This window comes from Eptesicus fuscus, chromosome 20, assembly GCF_027574615.1.
Source record: "Eptesicus fuscus isolate TK198812 chromosome 20, DD_ASM_mEF_20220401, whole genome shotgun sequence".
Classification (NCBI taxonomy): domain Eukaryota; kingdom Metazoa; phylum Chordata; class Mammalia; order Chiroptera; family Vespertilionidae; genus Eptesicus; species Eptesicus fuscus.
In genome coordinates, this window is record NC_072492.1 from 48,225,057 (window position 1) to 48,245,709 (window position 20,653).

General features: G+C 45.9%; 2 protein-coding genes and 1 non-coding gene across 5 annotated transcripts in view; 2 read left to right on the forward strand and 1 right to left on the reverse strand.

Annotated features, from left to right (window-relative positions):
• NUP85 (nucleoporin 85) lies at positions 1 to 20,229 on the forward strand. 2 transcript variants are annotated; one of them, XM_008155072.3, is made up of 19 exons: positions 1 to 95; positions 1,568 to 1,661; positions 3,618 to 3,780; positions 4,692 to 4,762; positions 5,998 to 6,041; positions 7,807 to 7,876; positions 9,888 to 10,009; positions 13,332 to 13,466; positions 13,568 to 13,690; positions 13,896 to 14,027; positions 14,263 to 14,369; positions 16,065 to 16,148; positions 16,310 to 16,375; positions 16,555 to 16,706; positions 17,883 to 18,000; positions 18,090 to 18,190; positions 19,087 to 19,238; positions 19,586 to 19,687; positions 20,052 to 20,229. In XM_008155072.3, the coding sequence occupies exons 1-19, from the start codon at positions 63 to 65 to the stop codon at positions 20,151 to 20,153; spliced, it is 1,971 nt and encodes a 656-aa protein (XP_008153294.1). In that variant the 5' UTR covers positions 1 to 62; the 3' UTR covers positions 20,154 to 20,229. The 2 variants fall into 2 exon arrangements, with proteins under 2 accessions (XP_008153294.1, XP_054564988.1); XM_054709013.1 differs by lacking the exon at positions 1 to 95 and adding an exon at positions 986 to 1,016.
• Positions 13,003 to 13,135, forward strand: LOC114227637 (small nucleolar RNA SNORA5). The gene has a single exon (XR_003613721.1). It is a non-coding gene; the product is annotated as a small nucleolar RNA SNORA5 (small nucleolar RNA).
• Positions 13,669 to 20,653, reverse strand: part of GGA3 (golgi associated, gamma adaptin ear containing, ARF binding protein 3) — a 22,017-nt gene continuing 15,032 nt past the window's right edge. The window contains exon 17 of one of the 2 annotated variants that reach the window (XM_028130601.2): positions 13,669 to 13,797. In XM_028130601.2, the coding sequence (XP_027986402.2) occupies positions 13,669 to 13,797 (129 nt within the window). Of the gene's footprint in view, positions 13,798 to 16,687; positions 16,757 to 20,653 lie in introns of those variants that run through there. The other variant, XM_054709009.1, reaches the window with a different exon arrangement.

Genomic DNA, 20,653 nt, shown 5'->3' on the forward strand with positions numbered 1-20,653 from the left:
GGGAGGCCCGAGCCGCGAGCTTTGGCGGCCCCGCGAGTTCCAGGCGGCTGAGGTGCGGCGCTATGGAGGAGCTCGATGGCGAGCCGATAGTCACTGTAAGGGCGCCCCAAAGAGTCTTGCTTGCCCTCGCGGACCAAGGGTTGGGTCTGCTTCGTCAGTAACTGCAGGCTTGTCTCCCTCAATGCCGCCCGCGAGGCGCCCGTCCCTTTCCTTCAGCTCAGTTGCCACTGTCCGGAGGTCACGTTAACGAGGTGGTCGCGTTGGGGTCGCAGCGGTGCCTGGGTTTCTGCTGCTCCGTGTACTCAGGACACCTGGCCCCTCAGGCCCCAGCCCGTCCCTCTCCCTCCTCTGTCTTCCCGCCTTCCTGCTGCCCTCGCTTTTCCCGTCGGGCCAATGCTCAATGAGCGCGCTCGGACCTGGCAGAGGAATTGCTTTTTTTTTTCTTTCTTCCAGTCTAACTAAGCTTCACATTGCAGCGCCGTGATTTTGGCTTGTACTTGACCAGGGCTTACTAAACATATTCTCTCGGGGGATTATTTCTTTTTATTGCTCTGTTTGCTCCCAATTTTATCTGAACTCTCAAGAGAATATGCCAAGTGTTGCTGATCCGTGATGTTTTAGATACGAATACCTGCCGCTCCCCCAGCCTGGAATGCACTTCTCTTATCTCCTCATTTTTCAAATGCAAACTCCCGCAGCCTCTGACCTCCCCGACGAGGGCAAATATCTCTGCCCGTTACCGGCTGGTTCTCCACCTCCTGGCTCTTGGTAACCTACAAACCCCACGAAACTGCAGGTTGCCTGACCTTGTGTTTTTGCTTTTTAGAAAGTTGAGATGCCTACCGTTTTCAGCTAAAGCCGTCAGACTGCAAAGCAATATCTGACAAAACAAAAAAATTGAAAATAGGGGTCATTTCAAAGCTCACTGGACAAAACAAGGCGTGAGATCTTAGTAGCAGTTAACATGTTTCAAAGAGATGGCATAGAAGCTGTGTGACTGGAGGTCTGTCCTTTTAGTGAGTTGAATTCCTTTTTATATGTTTATTTGTTTATTTATTTATACTATATCTTTATTGATTTCGGAGAGGAAGGAAGAGGGAGAGAGAAACATCCATGATGAGAGAGAATCATGGATCAGCTGCCTCCTGCAAGTCCCCCTCTGGGGATCTCACAACCCGGGCATGTGCCCTTGACCGGAATCGAACCTGAGACCTTTCAGTTCGCAGGCCGACGCTCTATCCACTGAGCCGAAAGGCTAGGGCTCCTTTTTATTTTTTAAATTTCCTTTTTTTCTAAACTGCACATTACTAACTTACAATAATTGCTTAAGGTGTAGCTCTCCTTTTTATCAACACTTGAGAAATGCAGGCTGGGTTGAGGTGCCCAAACAACACGCACTTATTCAGGTTGGAATAGACTGGGCTGATCTCGGCCACATTCCCCTGTGCACATGGATTAGCACTTAACTTTCATGACCACCTGTGGATTGTAGGATTGTATTTGCAAGTCAGTTGGAAGCAAAGACTTTAATAAGAATAACAATTTCTGTGCCTTATTTTTTTACTAGTTGATTCCAGGAGTGAATTCCAAGAACAAGCAAATGTGTTTTGACTGGGGTCCAGGGGAGATGCTGGTGTGTGAGACCTCCTTCAACAAAAAAGGTACTTATTATTTTTCTTACAGGTGATCTATCTGGGCACATTTAATTGTGTGTGTGTTTTTTCCCCCTTTATTCTCTCAGATTTGACTAGTTGAGACATGATACAGTTGAACTTATTTTGCACCATTTTTATTTTTAAGACTTTAGCTGTTTAAGAGTTTCATTGATTTATGAGACCTGGCAGATGTTCAGTCCAGGAAAAAAAAAAGTAACAGTAGTCTTCCTTGTGTTAAAGAAGGGTTTCTTTTCTTTAAAATTGATTTTTAGAGAGATGAAGGGAGAAGAAGAGAGAGAAACATCGATGTGAAATAGGAACAGCAGTTGGCTGCCTCCTACACACCACCTACTGGGGATCCAGCCAAAACCCAGGCATGTGCCCTGATCTGGAATTGAAACAGCAACAGGGACGACACCCAACCAACTGAACCACACTGGCCAGGGCTTTTCTCTTCTTTTTTAGAGAATTACTTTTCTTTCTTTTTATTTTATTTTATATTTTTACTAGTAGCCCTGTGCACGAATCCGTGGGCCAGTAGCGCCCCAGTAGCTCCCTGCTGCCCCACCCTCCTGTAGCTCCTGCCCTCCAGTCGCTCCTCATAGCTTGCTGCCCTGCCCCCTCCTGTAGCTCTCCGCCACCACTTGTAGCTCGCTGTCCCACCCTCCTGCTGATCTGTGATCTGGTGCAGTTGGTGGTTACGCTTCACCATGTAACGACTATTTGCATATTACATCTTTATTATATAGGATTGATTTCAGAGAGGAAGGGAGAGGGAGAGAGAGATAGAAACATCAATGATGAAAGAGAATCACTCATCGGCTGCCTCCTGCATGTACCACACCAGGGATCGTGCTCACAACCTGGGCATGCGCCCCGGCGGGAATCGGACCATAACCTCCTGGTTCATAGGTCAATGCTCAATCACTGAGCCACGCTGGCCAGGCATCTTATTGAGTTTTACATAGACTAATATTAAGTGAATTTACTTTTTTCAGTAGAGTTTGATTGATGGAGGTGAAAGATAGTTTCCAAATATGCTAGTAAGCTGAGGTGTAAAATCAGAGACTAAGCATTTATTTTTAGAAATGCTTGTGTGGATAATTGATAAGTGGTCATTTATATAACTTTTTAAAAAATATATTTTATTGATTTTTTACAGAGAGGAAGGGGGAGGGATAGAGAGCTAGAAACATCGATGAGAGAGAACCATCGACCAGCTGCCTCCTGCACACCCCCCACCGGGGATGTGCCCGCAACCAATGTATATGCTCTTGACCGGAATCGAACCTGGGACCTTTCAGTCTGCAGACCGACATTCTATCCGCTGATCCAAACTGGTTTCGGCTATATAACTTTTGTTTTGTTTTAAATATATTTTATTGATTTTTTACAGAGACGAAGAGAGGGGGATAGAGAGTTAGAAACATCGATGAGAGAGAAACATCGATCAGCTGCCTCTTGCACACCCCCTACTGGGGATGTGCCCGCAACCAAGGTACATGCCCTTGACCGGAATTGAACCCAGGACCCCTCAGTCCGCAGGCCGACGCTCTATCCACTGAGCCAAACCGGTTTCGGCTCGGCTATATAACTTTTTTTTTTTAAATTTATTTTATTGATTTTTTACAGAGAGGAAGGGAGAGAGATAGAGAGCTAGAAACATCGATGAGAGAGAAACATCGATCAGCCGCCTCCCGCACGCCCCCTATTGGGGATGTGCCCGCAACCAAGCTATGTGCCCTTGACCAGAATCAAACCTGGGACCTTTCAGTCCACAGGCTGACGCTCTATCCACTGAGCCAAACCGGTTTCGGCTATATAACTTTTAATAAATGAAATTAGTAGCTAAAAGTTGAAGCTTTTGTAATTAGATAGTAAAAGATTTTATAGTGGGTTCCTCTATGATGGTGATAGATGTTAAATTTTTGTGTTTTTTTTTTTTTTTTAATCTTGTTTCAGGAAAGTCAGAGAAGGTGCCAGGCTGCCCTTTTATCTATATTGTCCAGAAAGATGTAGATGTTTACTCTCACATCTTGAGAAAACTCTTCAACGAATCCCATGGAATCTTTGTGGGCCTCCAGAAAATTGAAGAAGAATTGACTGGAAAATCCAGAAAAGCTCAGTAAGTGGGCTGCTAATCGGTGCTGCAGTCACAACTAAATTGTGAAAAGCCAAATGAAATGCATTCTTGACCTTCTGCATGATGGCTGGCCCTCCTGGAGAAATGAGGGTCTCCTGGTTCTAGTCCAGTTTCTGTTCTGTGCATTGTAAGTGGTCAGCAGGGGAAGTGTCTTACAGGGAATGTGCAAATGGTGTTGGTTGACTTGCTGGCTTGATAAGGTTTCTTTGTTTATATTCCTACTCATTTATTTTACAAAGAAGAACATTTAGACCAAATAAGCACCTGAGAGTCACCGAAAGAGGTCTCACTATTGGAAGATTTTGAAATTAATATAAAAATGAACTTTGTTTTGTTTTTAAAGAATTACTGTTAAGATATTTTTTGGCAAAAGACTAGAAAACTATCGTACTATTTATAAACTAGGATTGTGTGAGGTGTGGTTCATACGTTAACTACAACAGTGATTTTTAGCAAGAATACCACATGTATGATGTGTTGTTCTCAGTACATGGGGTTCATGATGTTGATGTTTTATTATCACTGGTGAAGTTGACCTTGATCACTTGGTTAATGCAGTTTCTTTACTATAAAGTTATAGTCTTTCCCTTTGTAATAAGTATTTGGGGGAGAAATTTTAAGACTATGCAAATCTCAAATTTTCAACCACTGATTTTAGTTCCATCATTGGCTCTCATCTGCAACAATAACAGTATGGAATCATGGATACTTACTTTATTCCACGTATTGTATTGTATTTTTACTTCTTTCATTGCTCAACTTGTTCCCACTTTGGCCATTAAGAGCTCCTTCAACTTGGCTCTGTCTTTCAGCAAGCTCCTGTCACCTATTCTATCTTTCTGTTACCACAAGAGGTTCCAGACTCATGTTGTATGTCATTTCATTTTTTGTAGATTAGTTCGAGTGAGTAAAAACTACCGATCAGTCATAAGAGCATGCATGGAGGAAATGCACCAGGCTGCAAGTAAGGATTTTGTGTGCATATATATGTGATAGTAATTAAAGTATTTATCTGGCTATAAATACTACAAGGTAAAAGCTGATTGACATTCTAGTTCAAAACTTTTACTTTTCTATCTTAATTTTTTGTCAATCATCTTTTTAAAAAATTAAAAAAAATATATTGATTTTTACAGAGAGGAAGGGAGAGAGATAGAGAGTTAGAAGCATCGATCAGCTGCCTCCGGCACACCCCCCTACTGGGGATGTGCCTGCAACCAAGGTTCATGCCCTTGACCAGAATCGAACCTGGAACCCTTCAGTCCGCAGGCTGACACTCTGTCCACGGAGCCAAACCGGCTAGAGCTTTGTCAATCATCTTGAGTATGTTTTTCCAGTTAGAACATACAGAGTTGTCAAAACCGGTTTGGCTCAGTGGATGGAGCGTCGGCCTGCGGACTGAAGGGTCCCGAGTTCGATTCCGGTCAAGGGCATGTGCCTTGGTTGAGGGCACATCCCCGGTGAGGGGTGTGTAGGAGGCAGCTGGTCGATGGTTCTCTCTCATCGATGTTTCTAGCTATCTCTCTCTCCCTTCCTCTCTATAAAAAATCAATAAAATATATTAAAAAAAAAAAAGAACATACAGAGTTAACAGGTACAAGGAAGCCTAAAGGGCCAGATTAAGGATTAAAAAAAAAAATAGGTTTAAGCAATGTTTTCTTAATATATTTTAATTGATTTCAGAGAGGAAGGGAGATAGAAACATCAATGATGAGAGAGAATCATTGATCAGCTGCCTCCTGTATGCCCTCCACTAGAACCCGAAACCCGGGCATGTGCCCTGACCAGAAATCAAACGGTGACCTCCTGACTCATAGGTTGATGCTCAACCACTGAGGTACACCAGCTGGGCTAAATTAAGGATTTTTGAAAATTTCATCCCCAGTTCTTTGACCTTGGTGATTTAAAGTCACCATACCTCGAGAGCCACGTGACTCTTGGGTGTCAGATAGTCTTATATAACATGGTGGTCTCAGTGTTTGCTGTGTTGCAATTAAATGTGACACTTCTAACTTCAGGGTCTTGGTTTGAGAATCCTTGATGTACAACAAAAAGATATGAAGCATTAAAAAAAAATCTATAGTGAAAATGGTGGTCATAGAAGAAACAAAGGCACAAGCTACAGAACCTGGTATGTGAAGTTATAACAATGAGACTGAAAGTTCCATTGCTCACTTAAAATGTTTTATGTTTTGTTAGTTGCTGCTAAAGATCCAGCCAGCAGTCGCCAGTTCAGCAGCCAGGTAAGGGCCCTGCCTTTGTTGTTGGCACTATTATGTCTTCCTGTGTCCTCGGCACGCACCTGGAGTGGCTTTGCAATCACTTTTTTGCAGATCTCTCTTCTTTCCAGGTAGACAGGCAACTCATTGGGGTGGTAAGGATCGTTTTCAACTTCGAGTGCCCCTTCAGGGCCTATCATATTGAAACAAAGGATGTGCTTGATAAATACTTGTATGTGTTTCCAGTTCTTATGGGACGTACAAATCCTAACCACATTGTGTCACCTGAGGTAGAGAGCTGAGCTTTTGGAACCACTGCTTGGTCTCATAAACTACTCAACTCATGAGACCAGCATTTACTGAGCTGCAAGTTCTTATCCTTTAGTTGGAGCTGGATGAGGGCTTAAAGAATTCTTTCTTTGGTAGAATCTTTTTTTTTTTTTTTTAATATATTTTATTGATTTTTTTACAGAGAGGAAGGAAGAGGGATAGAGAGTAAGAAACATTGATGGGAGAGAAACATCGATCAGCTGCCTCCTGCACACCTCCTACTGGGGATGTGCCTGCAACCAAGGTACATGCCCTTGACCGGAATCGAACCTGGGACCTTTCAGTCCTTAGGCCGATGCTCTATCCACTGAGCCAAACCGGTTAGGGCTCTTTTTTTTTTTTTTTTTTTACATTAAGAATTTATTGATCTGGCTGGTTTGGCTGAGTGGATAGAGTGTTGGCTTGCAGACTGAGGGTCCCGGGTTCATTTCCAGTCAAGGGCATGTACCTTGGTTGCAGGCTCCATCCCCGGCCCTGATTGGGGCTCATGTGGGAGGCAACCAATTGATGTGGCTCTCTCACATCCATGTTTCTCTGTCTCCCCCTCACTTTCACTCTCTGTAAGAATCAATGGAAAAATATCCTCGGATGAGGATTAACAAAACAAAACAAAAAATGTTTACTAAGGGAAAATCTATGGCAGAATCTTGATGCTATTCAAACTCAGTCGTTTATAGGGAATGATGCACTGTTTCTCAAGTCAGCAAAGCATTTATTTCTCCTTACAAATAAGCTGTTCTGTGTGTGTGCATAGAAGGGTGGTGGAGAAGGGAAGAATGTATATTTCTAAGGGCAAGTTTATTTTGGGGTCTTGTATTGGGTTTGGCTTTTCATAGACTATTTCCTAGACTCCATTCCCTTAAATACCAACTTTATAATTTTTGCTATATCTTTATATTTCTCATAATATTACTGAATATTTTTCTAAAAATCCTCTCTCCTTTATTACTCAAAGCCTCTTCCTAAATCATAATATTCATCAAGATCATGGGTATGATGAGCTAGTTATTAAATATATTTTTATTGGTTTTAGAGAGAGAGGAAGGGAGGAGAGAGACAGAGACAGACAAACATCGATGCAAGAAAGAAACATCGATTGGTTGCCTCCCTTACGTGCCCTGATCGGGGACCAAACCTTCAATCTGGGCATGTGCCCTGACTGAGAATCCAACTGGCGACCTTGCGGTTCCTGGGATGATACTCAACCAACTTAGCCATATCAGCCAGGGCAGCTATTTTTTTCTAATGTACATTAAACTAAGACCACAACCATTAAAAAAAAAATGTTAGTTTGCATCCCACCCCCTAAAATTCTTTCATTGGCTTTGGGAAACCCTGCCATAGGAATACTCAGTAAATGTTGACCATCATGTGATTCAAGCCCGGCTTGGTTCCTTTGTTCTAAGAGTAAGTCCTGGGAATGTCTTCAGTCAAAACTGTGTCTCCATTTCTCCCTTAGGTCTCCATCCTGTCAGCAATGGAGCTCATTTGGAACCTTTGTGAGATTCTTTTTATTGAAGTTGCCCCAGGTGAGCATGGCCTCTTTCTGTCAGCATCAGAGCTGTCCCCTGCCCGTCCTCTTTGTCTTTCCTGTGTGTTGTGATGGGTGCTTTGTGGCCTACGATGCTCTTTTCATCAGCACAACCATCAGCGAACACCACCCGACAGCCAGAGAAGCCTGTCGCTTTGTCAGGTACTGCAGAAAGAATCAGCTAGACTGCCTCCCAGAAACCTAAAGTGTGAGGCAGAAGACCCCGGACAAATACCAGGAAAACAGATATAAACTAGCGTGTGAAAGGGTGGTCGTCGGTATTTGTGTCCTGGACTGGTCCAGCTTCAGAAAGCTTTAGGAGAAGCTGGGCTGGGGGAGAGGCACAGAAAGTTTTAGGAGAAGCTGGGGGAGAGGCACAGTTGCTTCCTCAGAGCTTGCAGGAGGAACTAACCTGCCAGCAGCTGGATGTCAGACTTCTAGCCTCCAGAAATGTGAGACAAATTTTTGTTGTTGTTTTTTAAAAAAAAAAGAAATGGAAAAGAAAGTTTTAGGTATGTGGGGAAGGGGTTAGGCTGTGGGAGGCAAAGTCACGTTGAGTTCTGTTGCTAACGATTGGGGCAGGGACAACTCTGTATTAACTGTCCACTTTGAATTAGTCTGTTGATCTTGAATTAAACTATGGTCAGTACAGTATCCTGGCGTGAGTGGGCTGTCTGTGGGATTGCTACAGGCCTTTTTTGTATTCTTTTAAGGGTCTATGTTTGCTCTTATCCAGGAATAAGTGTTAATAATCTCTTTGCAGTCCTAGCTGTTTATTCATTCTCTTGCTGAAGGACTGAAAAAGACAGTTTGTTGTTGGTATGCCTCTGCAGTAGATTTTGTGTATGTGTGTGTGTATGTGTGTGTGTGTGTGTGTGGGTGAATGAATCCTCGCCCGAGGATACTTTTCCATTGATTTTTAGAGAGAGAGGAAAGAGCGGGAGAGACAGAGAAACATCGATGTGAGACAGACCCATCGATTGGTTGTCTCCTGAACGCACCTCAACTAGGGCCAGGGAACTTGTAACCAAGGTACGTGCCCTTGACTGGAATCGAACCCAGGACCCTTCAGTCCATGGGTCAACACTCTATTCACTAAGCCAAACAGGCTAGGGCTGTCAGAATGTTTTTATTGTTGCATATGTAGCACCTAATGAGTACCAGTTCCTAAATGGCTGCTCCTTACATAGCCATTGAGTACTGGATAGTCACGAAGAGTCTGGAGGCTGGGGTGGGAGTGGTGGTGGTGGTGAGGTCTGGGCCTTGTGTTCAACACTTTTTTTTTTTAAATATATTTTTATTGATTTCAGAGAGGAAGGGAGAGGGACAGAGAGATAGAAACATCAATGAGGAGAGAGAGGGGCATTGATTGGTTGCCTCCTGCACGCCCCAACACTGGGATCAAGCCTGCAACCCAGGCATATGCCCCAACCAAGAATCGAACCGTGACCTCCTGGTTCATAGGTCGAAGCTCAACCACTGAGCCACACCGGCCGGGCTGTTTAACACTTTCTAGGATTCAGTGAAAGCTGTTGCTGCCTGACACAGGAAGTATTCCATAAAAGCCCATTTGCTAGTCCAGTCCTTTATTCAGGACCACACGTATATACTCATTTAAGAGGGATACTCCTTTTCTTTCTTTTTCTTTTTTTAAAGGGCCCCTTTATTATTTATTTATTTATTTATTTATTATTAAATATATTTTATTGATTTTTTACAGAGAGGAAGAGAGAGGGATAGAGAGTTAGAAACATCGATGAGAGAGAAACATTGATCAGCTGCCTCCTGCACACCCCCCACTGGGGATGTGCCCGCAACCAAGGTACATGCCCTTGACCGGAATCAAACCTGGGACCCTTGAGTCCTCAGGCCGACACTCTATCCACTGAGCCAAACCGGTTTCGGTGGGATACTCCTTTTCTACAAAGCTCGTCTGCCTTACATCCTCTGTACTCTGGGGAAGTGGAATTTGCCGCACATGAATGTGTGACGAGAATCTCTCCCTGCAGCTGGCCCGCTCCTCCTCCTCCTCCTCGACTGGGTCCGACTGCACGTGTGCGAGGTGGACAGTATGTTGGCAGATGTTCTGGGCAGTGAGAACCCAAGCAAGCACGAGAGGTTCTGGAACTTGGTAAGGACCTTCTGCAGGCTGGGCCGCCCGTTCTCCCACCTCCAGTCCTGTTTCCCCAGGGCTGGCAGGCAGGCCTGAGGGTTGCTCACTGAGCCTGAGTACACTTGGCCTGGCTCTTCCTGTCTGTAATTATGGAAACACCCTAGATCTTTTCTTCCCTGCTCCACGGGAAAGTTTAGAACTAAGTTATCATGTTAAAAAGTAATACTTTGTAGACTTTCCTGTGAGAAGGGAAATTTGTTTTCTTCAGGCACCTAAGGGAGAGAAGACACGAATACAAAACCGACAATTGGGGTGGGGGTCGGGCGTTGATGTAAATGAACTTGAGGGGTTGTTTTGAGGGGATAGAAATGTTCTAAAACGATTATGATGGTGCACAACTCTGCAAACTTACTAAAACGAATTATACATTTAAATAGGTGAGTATTTATAGTGTGTAAATTATAACTCAGTAAAGCTTTTAAAAACAAAAAGATGGATGATCCCAAAGTCATTTTGGATTATCAGTTTGGAAGTCATCATGTGTGCCAGGGATGTGTATGTGTATGTATGTGAGAGCAGTACTTTTCCCATTCACCTCTACTGACCTGTGACCCAATTGGGATGGATCAGGGAGTGGGTTGCTAGTTGACCTGAATAATGGAAAGTTGATTAAATTTATAAAATCTTGAATTCAGGTCAAGACTTGTTGCCTTTGAGGCTATTTTGGGGCCTTTGGTCCAGGAGATCTGTGCAGCTAAGGGGAGAGCCTTCACTCAGGAAGTATTGGGTCCAGATTTTTTTTTTTTTTAATATTTTTATTGATTTCAGAGAGGAAGGGAGAAGGAGAGAGAGAGAGAGATAGAAACAATGATGAGAGAGAATCATTGATCGGCTACCTCTTGCACGCCTCCTATTGGGGATCGAGCCTGCAACCCAGGCATATGCCCTTGACCGGAATTGAACCTGGGACCTTTCAGTCTGCAGGCCAATGCTCTATCCACTGAGCCAAGCCGGCTAGGGCTGGGTCCAGATTTTTAATGTGATTCATTCATTCATTGAGATTTCATTGAGGGTTACTCTTTGCCAGGCACAAGCATGACTGAAGAAGGCAAAGATTTCTGCCCTTGTGGAGACATTTCCTGCATAGGAGGTAGGAAATAGAGAAACAAGTAAAGCATGTACCAGGTCTAATAGTGAAGTGCTTTGGAGAGAAATAAAGAAGCAGGGAGTTGGGAGTGGTAGAGGGAGTCAGAAGGAGGTGAGGAGGGAGCTGTGCAGATGAAGGGAGAAAGGGCATTCCTGACGGCGAGGCCTGTAAATGCTGTGTGTGTGAGGCAGGGTGGGACGAGAACGGCAAGGAGACCAGTGAGCCAGGAGCAGTGGGAGCAAGAGGGAGAGATGGGAGTTGAGGACAGGGCCAGATCGTAGAGGACCTGTGGGCTGTCCTAAGGATGTTAGCTTTCAGAGAGGGAATAACTAACAGAGAGCGGAACCATGGTCTGTGGGGCCACGCTGCCCGGTTAGCATTCCAGCTCTGCCTCTTACTGGGTGTGAGGTCATGAATGAGTTCCTTCACAGCCTTCAGTTTTTTCATCTGTACAGTAGAGGTAACAACACCTACCTATAGGGCTGTTATGATTAAATTAGTTGGCATAATTATGTATAAATTAGTGGGTAGATACAGTAAAGAGCTTCTGTCTTATTCCTGGATCAGGTGGGGTAAGGGGGATGTTGGAGAGTTGAGCAAAGGAGTGCCATGACCTGACTTAGGCTTTGAAAGGCTCTTCTGGCTACTCCTGAGGACAGCGAGGCCAGAGCAGAGATACCAGAGTGGAGGCCATGGTACTAAACCAGGCAAAGATGGGGGTGACTTGGACAAGCGTAGGAGCTGAGCACAGGAGATGGTGAGATGAGAAGTGATTAGATTCTGGATGCAGTTTAAAGACATAATTGGTGGGGTTTGCTAATGGACTAAATGTGGGTGTGTAAGAAGAGCAGAATGTGGGAAGATCAGGCTGGTGAGTTGGCGGTGACCGGGTGCTTGCTGTTTTAAACGTTACGATGCCTGTGAGAGCCAAGTGGAGACATTGACGGGCAGTAGGAGATGTGGGTCTGGAAGTCAGAGAAGGAAGTCCAGGCTAGAGAGAAAAATGGGGGACTTGTCAGCATATATATCCTGGGCTTTTTTAAAACATGACTTCTAATTTAAAAAAAAAATTGACTTTTATATATGTGCTTGTGTGCATATACTGTTGATTTTCATTATTCGTGATAGGTCTATAAAAGGTGCCTGGAACCCTGAACTGGCGATTACTGGACCACTGCTTCTAGGGGAAGTACAGAATCTCTGGTCACAACCATTCTGTCAGCTGGTCACTATATAGTCCTCTGACATGTTTCTGTTTAAAGGCACCTCATTTAAATTGTGTTGTTGATTCATTGACATTGAACTCAGCCAGCAGCACTATACAGCACTCTGCCTGTACGAAGCTTATCTAACATGTTTCGGGGTTTTCCATAGAGCAGGCGCATCACACCCTTCTTTGCACTTAGGGACCCTGCATAGCCCTTTAGCACTATGCTTGGGGGCCCAACAAAAAGCTAAAAAATGCAAACAGTCTTGGCACTAAATAGGTTGTGAGAAAGACACTTGTTTGGTGTGAGAGTTGATACAAGCAGGCAGAGCGCTACCTTGTTCGCTCAGCTGGAAACGTGCGCACCAAGTGACACAAAGTTGTCTGTCGCTGCTCTGCATGTATCCGCAAGTGACGGTGACGGCACCTCGAGGGTTGATTTTGGCGTTACAGATAAATTTTAGCAAGTCGGCAAATTTACAGATAGGGACTCTGAATAAAGAAGATTGACTGCACTTACGGTACATCAAGTGTATGTATGTGTATTTGAACTGAAACCTTTATGAACCAATAATTTGATATCTCTGATATTTTTTGTTTAATTTATTGTTTAAACTATAATGGGTTACACAGTCAATTTCAAAAGCATGGTTCACCTGCAGCTGTGTCAAATTCGGTGCCTGCCCCCCATGGCAGGCATTGGTCCAGAAGGCTGCCATAGAAACACTGTGGCACATGGGCCCTGGTCCCCTCTGCTGGGCCTCAGGGATAAATTTGGCTACAGACACCAAGCTCCTAGACTTGGAGGCTGGGGGGGTGGAGGTGGGGGGAAGCATGGTTCAGATTAAAGCCATAAGATTGGATGAGCTAGATTACCTCTGGAGGGAAGAAACCATCACGCTTCCCCAAGGCTAGGAAGCCAGAGTGTGAACTCGGAAGGGCTTCTGGGCGTCCGATGAATGCTCATGTTCTTGGGTGTCACCCAGGTGACCATCTTGGTGCTGCAAGGCAGGCTGGACGAGGCCCGGCAGATGCTCTCCAAGGAAGCCGACGCCAGCCCCACCTCTGCAGGCATGTGCCGAATCCTGGGGGACCTGATGAGGACCATGCCCGTTCTCAGCGTACGTGGGAGCAGCCCTGCTCTGAGGGTCATGGGAGGTGGGTCATTCATTAAGCATAAGGGGTTCATGTGGTGATGGTGTCCACTGCCTCTCTCCCTTAGCCTGGTAACACGCAGACCTTAACGGAGCTAGAGCTCAAGTGGCAGCACTGGCATGAGGAATGTGAGCGGCACCTCCAGGACGGCACGTTCGTCTCCAGTCCTCACCTGGAGTCTCTCTGCAAGGTGTGGACAAGTCCAGGTCGGGGTCCGAGATGTCTTCGCTTAAGGCTGTGGCGTCCAGCCCAGTGCTGGCAGAAACTTGGTCCTCCTTGGCCAGGGCTGTCCATTCTCTGAGGAAGGAGAGGGCGTTCAGACCAGGTGCTCTCGCTGAGCTCAGGAGAGGTACAGAAGCTCCCCTGGAGCTGAGGGAAAACGTCTTTCTCCTCAGATCATGTTGGGAGACGAAGCTGCCTTGTTGGAGCAGAAGGAGCTGCTGAGTAACTGGTATCATTTCCTAGTGACCCGGCTCTTGTACTCTCATCCCACAGTCAAGCCCATTGATCTGCATTTCTATGCCCAGGTGAGTCTGAGCTCCATGGGGTGGGTTGGGGAGTAGGGGTCCTGAGGCTCTGCTCCCTGCTGGGTCATTTTCGGTGTGTGGCCTCTGCATTGAACCTCCCTGGAGAACTGCAAGGGGCTTGGCCCTGCCAAAGGGCCCATCACCCTTCTCCAGGGTTCCCTGCACAGGAGCCCTGCCAGCCCCCTTGTGTCTCTGCTTCCGTCCGGGGACTGAATGGGTCACCACCTTCCCACAGTCCAGCCTTGACCTATTTCTGGGAGGTGAGAGCAGCCCAGAGCCCCTGGACAACATCCTGATGGCGGCCTTCGAGTTTGACATCCACCAGGTGATCAAGGAGTGCAGGTAGGACCTGCTGTGCCACTGGCATTCTAACCGTCTTTAGGTGGGTTCAGTGGCATTAAGTACATTCAATGTGCAGCTGCACTACCCTCCTTTTCTAGAATGTCCTGTTCCTTCTTGCTGGAAAGGAGGTCTTAACCTCTTCCTTCCCCAGCCACGTGTAGATGGATAATGCCTTCTCCCTGGACAAGCTGGGGGCCTTCTGAGACTGAGGACCATGTTTATAACAGTTTCCACTTCAGGGATGTTCACTTGAAACAACATGGCAGGAAATTACTTTGATACTTAAAATCCAGAAAAAGCCAGCCTATTACTCGGAACCTTTAGACATGCAGCCACCTTAAAGGACAACAATTCTCAACAGTCTCTCTCTAATGAGCTAACAGCTCCCACACCCTGGGACTCCTGGTTGGGTCTATTCAGAGCAGGTATTCTTTTTAAAAAAAAAAATGTATTTTTATTGATTTCAGAGAGGAAGGAAGAGGGAGAAAGAGATAGAAACATCAATGATGAGAGAGACTCATTAATTGGCTGCCTCCTGCGTGACCCCACTGGGGATGGGGCCCACAACCCGGGCATGTGCCCTTGACTGGAATCGAACCTGGGACCATTCAGTGCGCAGGCTGATGCTCTATCCACTGAGCCAAACCGGGTAGGGCTAGAAGTGTTCATTTTTAACAGTGGTCCCAGATGATTGTAGATTTTGATTAAAAGTGTGGTTTGGAGAATGACTTTTGTTTATTTTCTTTTTAAAAAGTGTATTGATTTCAGAGAGGGAAATAGAAACATTAATGATGAGTGAGAATAAAATAATTGATTGGCTGCCTCCTGCACGCCTCCTACTGGGAATTGTCAGCCTGCAACCCAGGCATGTGCCCTTGACAAGAATTGAACCCGGGACCCTTCAGTTCACAGGCCGATGCTCTGTCCACTGAGCCAGACCAGCCAGGACTGGAGAATGACTTTTAACCTTCATTGTCAAATTACATACACAATAAAATTACAAATCATGTAGTTGAACAAAAAATTCAATTAGAGTATTAATAGATACCTAAACACAAGATGGTTTTTAAAATGAAGTCACATGTATATAGTTGTATTCACAAAGTACACTAATCAACAGCTTTACAGTGCAAAACATTAGCACATTAGCAAATGAAGATACTCCTTTGAATTCCATGTCTCATTGAGCATCAGAAACCACCAATCTTTTAGTCCCTTTTTTGTATATTAGTCTCAGTCCTCATTTTCTGCATCTGATTGGATTCCTGGATTATATCTCACTGTGTGACATTGCGGTGGTTCCTTGTCCCCACGTAACAAAGAGAAACTTCTCGTTCTGCGCGCTCATTACTGTCCCTCCATCTTTTTTTTTTTTTTTTTTTTAATAAGTTTGTATTGATTTCAGAGAGGAAGGGAGAGGGAGATAGAAATATCATTGATGAGAGAATCATTGATTGGCTGCTTCCTGCACAGCCCTTACTGGGGATGGAGCCCACAACCTGGCCATATGTCCTGATTGGGAATCGAACCATGACCTCCTGATTCATAGGTTGACGATCAACCACAGCCACAGTGGCAGGGCCCTCCCATCCTTTTAAAGCAAAGCACATGTGGGGTTCCTGCTCATGCCGCACTCACGTGGGCCATGGCTTCTCACCCTGACTTTCCTTCTTGCCTTGGTGTCTGAACCTACAGCATCGCCCTCAGCAACTGGTGGTTTGTGGCCCATCTGACTGATTTGCTGGATCACTGCAAACTCCTCCAGTCCCACAACCTCTAGTAAGTGTGCATGGCACACCCACCCTTTTCTCCCCACCTCCCAGGCTCTCCCCAGGCTCTTGAGGGGTGAGCTGAATGCCTAGAAGGGATGTTGGGCTGCGGAAGGGGGCCCTGACTGGAGCAGACCAGGAGTCTTGGTCTCACCATACGTTTTATTCCAGCTTTGGATCCAACATGAGAGAGTTCCTCCTGCTAGAATATGCCTCGGGGCTGTTTGCTCATCACAGGTAGGAAGGCCCCAAGGGATGACAGCAGGGTGCTCTTCAGCATGCGGGTGCATTGGAACTTGGACTGTGTTCCCTGAAGGCTATCGAGGTCTAGAGATGAGCCATCTTGGGGGCCAATCCCAGAGCTCCACGGCAGCACCTAGACAAGCCCTCACGTCTGTCCTCCTCGGACTTTGCAGCCTGTGGCAGCTGGGGGTGGATTACTTTGACTACTGCCCGGAGCTGGGCCGAGTGTCCTTGGAGCTGCACATTGAGCGCATCCCTCTGAGCACTGAGCAGAAAGCCCTCAAGGTGCTGCGGATTTGTGAGCGGCGGCAGATGACTGAGCAAGGTGAGTCGGCCCTCCTCTCAGCATGGGCCTCTGTGTTCAGACCATACCAGCTAGACGGGAGAGGTCAGGAAGCAGATGCCAAAAAGAAACCAAACACAGGAACGTTACTGGGGAGGGACAAAGAGCTAGGGATTCTTTGGGACCTAGAAGCAATCAAGCACATTTTTTTATTTTACTTATTTTTATTTATTTATTTATTTATTTTTAAATATATTTTATTAATTTTTTTACAGAGAGGAAGGGAGAGGGATAGAGAGCTAGAAACATCGATGAGAGAGAAACATCGATCAGCTGCCTCCTGCACACCCTCCACCGGGGATGTGCCCACAACCAAGGTACATGCCCTTGACCGGAATCGAACCTGGGACCCTTCAGTCCGCAGGCCGACGCTCTATCCACTGAGCCAAACCGGTTTCGGCACTTATTTATTTTTAAAAAATACTTTTATTGATTTCAGAGAGGGAGAGGGAGAGATAGAAACATCAATGATGAGAGAGAATCATCGATGGGCTGCCTCCTGCACACCCCCTACTGGGAATTGAGCCATGACTACCTGGTTCATAGGGTGACACTCAACCAGTGAGGCACACCATCCAGAGGAGCACGCTGCCTTTTTAAAAATGTTACCCACCCACTCCTCCCCTTACTCCGAGGTCAGGGCTGGGTCAGCGTGGAGTTTGCCTGTCCCGAGGGAGTTGCTGTTGCCAGATAAGGCTGGCTCTGGGGAAGCAGGACCAGAGGTGGCTTGGAAAGAACAGGGAGGAAATGATCAAGTTTGGCCCTTCTCTTCTCACTGTTGCGTGATAAAAGCCCAAGTTATTCTTCCCAGAGGCACTTGTGTGTTTAGACTGTGAAAGCATGTGGCGTTCAGGACCCAAGGGAGGATGGGATTTTTGGCACCTGGAACGATAATGGAAGAGCTGATCTGGGGGAAGCAATAAATACCTTATTGCCACCCCTGAAATCAAATCAGCTCACAAAGCCATCCTGTCAGGGTGGGTCATACTATTACATCAGGAGGCAACTTAGAACCCCAGTTCTGCCGACCAAGCTGTATTTGGGGCCTGTGGGGGAGCCTGGAAGGCTGAGGGGGTGAGAAGGCTGCTTCTTTCCCAGCAGCCTTTAGGAATGATTCATAGGGTGAAGGATTCACCTTTTCCCTTTTTGCCTGCAAAGTTCGCAGCATTTGTAAGATCTTAGCTATGAAAGCTGTCCGCAACAATCGCCTGGGCTCCGCCCTCTCTTGGAGCATTCGAGCCAAAGATGCCGCCTTTGCCACGCTGGTGTCAGACAGGTGGGTTCAACCAGTGTCCACTTCCGGGAACTGTCTGGGGATTGGGAGGCTGAGGAGTGCTTTTCTCATCTCCGGCTCTGGCCTTGCAGGTTCCTCATGGATTACTGTGAGCGAGGCTGCTTTTCTGACTTAGATCTCATTGACAACTTGGGGCCGGCCATGATGCTCAGTGACCGACTGACATTCTTGGGTGAGTCTCCTGGGGCTCTGTCCCTTGGACAGTGGCACAAATGGACACTTGTGAAGATTGGACGTTCTGTTCAAGATTTCTCCAGTGTTTCCTTTCTGTTAAGCCCAAACTCCAGACCACATAGAACCCTGTGTGCCAGACTTGGTAAAGTATATTTTTTGGTAATATTTTATTTTCCAGTAATTTCAAACTTAGAGAAAAGTTGTGAAAGTAGTGTGAGGAATAAGGAGCTCTCATGTACACTTTACCCAAATTCACTAGTTGAAGTGCCTCTACTTTTCTTGGTGCTAATTAACTTTGACATTTTGAAGAGTCAGTTCAGCTCTCTTGTAGAATGTCCTCACTTTGGGTTTATCTGATGTTTCCCCGTGATCAGATTTAGGTTTGTGTGTTTGGGTGGGAATGCCGCCGAGGCGATGTGTTGTGCTGTGTCCCGTTGGAGTTCACTCTGGTCATTTGGTTAAAGTGGCGTCCACCAGCTGTTCCTTCCAGGCAGCACTGTCTTTCCCTTGGTTTAGTAATTTGGGGAGATACTCTGAGTTACTTAAATGTCCTGTTCCTCATTGAACTTTCCATCCACTTTGATTTTCTGCCTCTCATTGTTTTAGTTGGCATCCCAGTATGTGGCAGGCTTTCCCTTCATCCGCTTTTAGTCTTTTGTTTACATCAAGTAATGGCCTCCTGGGTTATTTTGTTCGATCTGTTATAACCTGTAACTCTTAATGCTTACATTCTCCCAGTCTGGGCTGGTTTGAGTCTCTTCAAAGTATGTGGTCTCGTTGGTGCCTGAACTTGGATACAGCTTTGAAGAATTCCCTGCTCTATGGAATGGCTGGTCTGGCATCTGCCCTCTCTTGTTTAGGGCCGGAGGTGACCTAGTGCTCTTTTTTCAATAGGAAAGTATCGCGAATTCCACCGATTATATGGGGACAAGCGTTTTGTTGATGCGGCTTCTCTTCTCCTGTCACTAATGACTTCTCAGATTGCCCCACGGTCTTTCTGGATGACACTCCTAACAGACGCCCTACCCCTTTTGGAACAGAAACAGGTACAGGTTGAGCCCAAAATGCTTTTCTGCCGTTTTGTAGTTCTTGACAGTGCTTCCTTCTGTTGCTGGTGCAGATGCGTAAACATCCATCATCTCCTGGATAGGTCTCCCCAATAGCACCCACTCTGGAAGTCTAATGTGCACCCAAGAAAAACTACTTAATTTAAAATGAGGCAGTTGCCTGCTGACCATGCCCATCGCAGGGCTGGGAGTGAGAAGAGAGGTGCTTTCCCCTTCCAGGGCTGCACATACAAAGTACCCCCCTCAGGGCATGCAAAGGTCATCTCTGAACTTGGGCCCAGGCCCAAATCAGTAGGCCTCTGCTAGAAGCAGCTTCTCTCTCCTAGGTGATTTTCTCAGCAGAGCAAACGTACAAGCTGCTGAGATGTCTGGAGGACTTGACCTCAGGACGACCAGAGCATGGAGAACCTGATGCCCAGCAACTCCAGGTCATTTTAGCTTCCTGGGTTGGTTTCACAAGAGAGAGGAAAAAAGGCTCCCTGTATCTCCGGCTCCCCCCACCTCCTTCCACAAACACTGGCCCCTTACAGACTCACCTGCCTCTTAAATTCCTCTTAACCTGTAACCATGACACACTAATTTCTTTTAGGAAAAAATGGGGTGATTATAAAGTTCTGATCTATTCTTTCCTGTCAGTCAGTTGTAGTGGTCCTGTGCATTCAGCTCTTACATTGAGACTTGCTGGAAGCTATTGCTGAATGCCACGTGACTTCTGTCTGCTTTTGGGTAGAGCCCCGGAGCGTTAAAGGATCACGTCCTGCTGTGCCTCATGCTGGCTCTCTTTGCTCTTAGGATGACGACATAGAGACCACCAAGGTGGAAATGCTGAGACTTTCTCTTGCACGAAATCTGGCGCGGGCAATTATAAAAGAAGGCTCATTGGAAGGTTCCTGAGGCTGGCTGAGAGCTGTTCCAGCACGGTATCTTTGTGTGGCAATGTATATACATTTTTTAAAGAATAAATGTTTTCTTTTGCAAATATAATGCAAGTTCTTACAGAGTTCAGCCAGGGAGTTTTTATCTACATCCCCTCTGAACCTGATGTAGTAAGAGTTAAGAAAATGCTTATTATGTTCTTTTTGACATGGAAGTGACTTCCCTGTCTCGTTAGAGAAAAAGGCACCCCACAAGTTATGGTGAGTGCAGTGCCCTCCTGCCTACCATTGGGAACATGGACAGGAGCCTTCAGTGGTTTACTTGTGCTTCTGAAATTTGGCCTCACCTGAGAAGCATCCGAAGCACTTATGTTAACTTTCTGGTTAACTGTTTTTAAAAAGAAAAAGGTCCAGGAACCTGTACTTTTTAACAAAGACCGAGGTGGAGAAAGAAAAAAAAAAAAGAAATAAACACACACCTAGGTGATGTCTACCTTTGGAATTCATCAGTGGGACCCC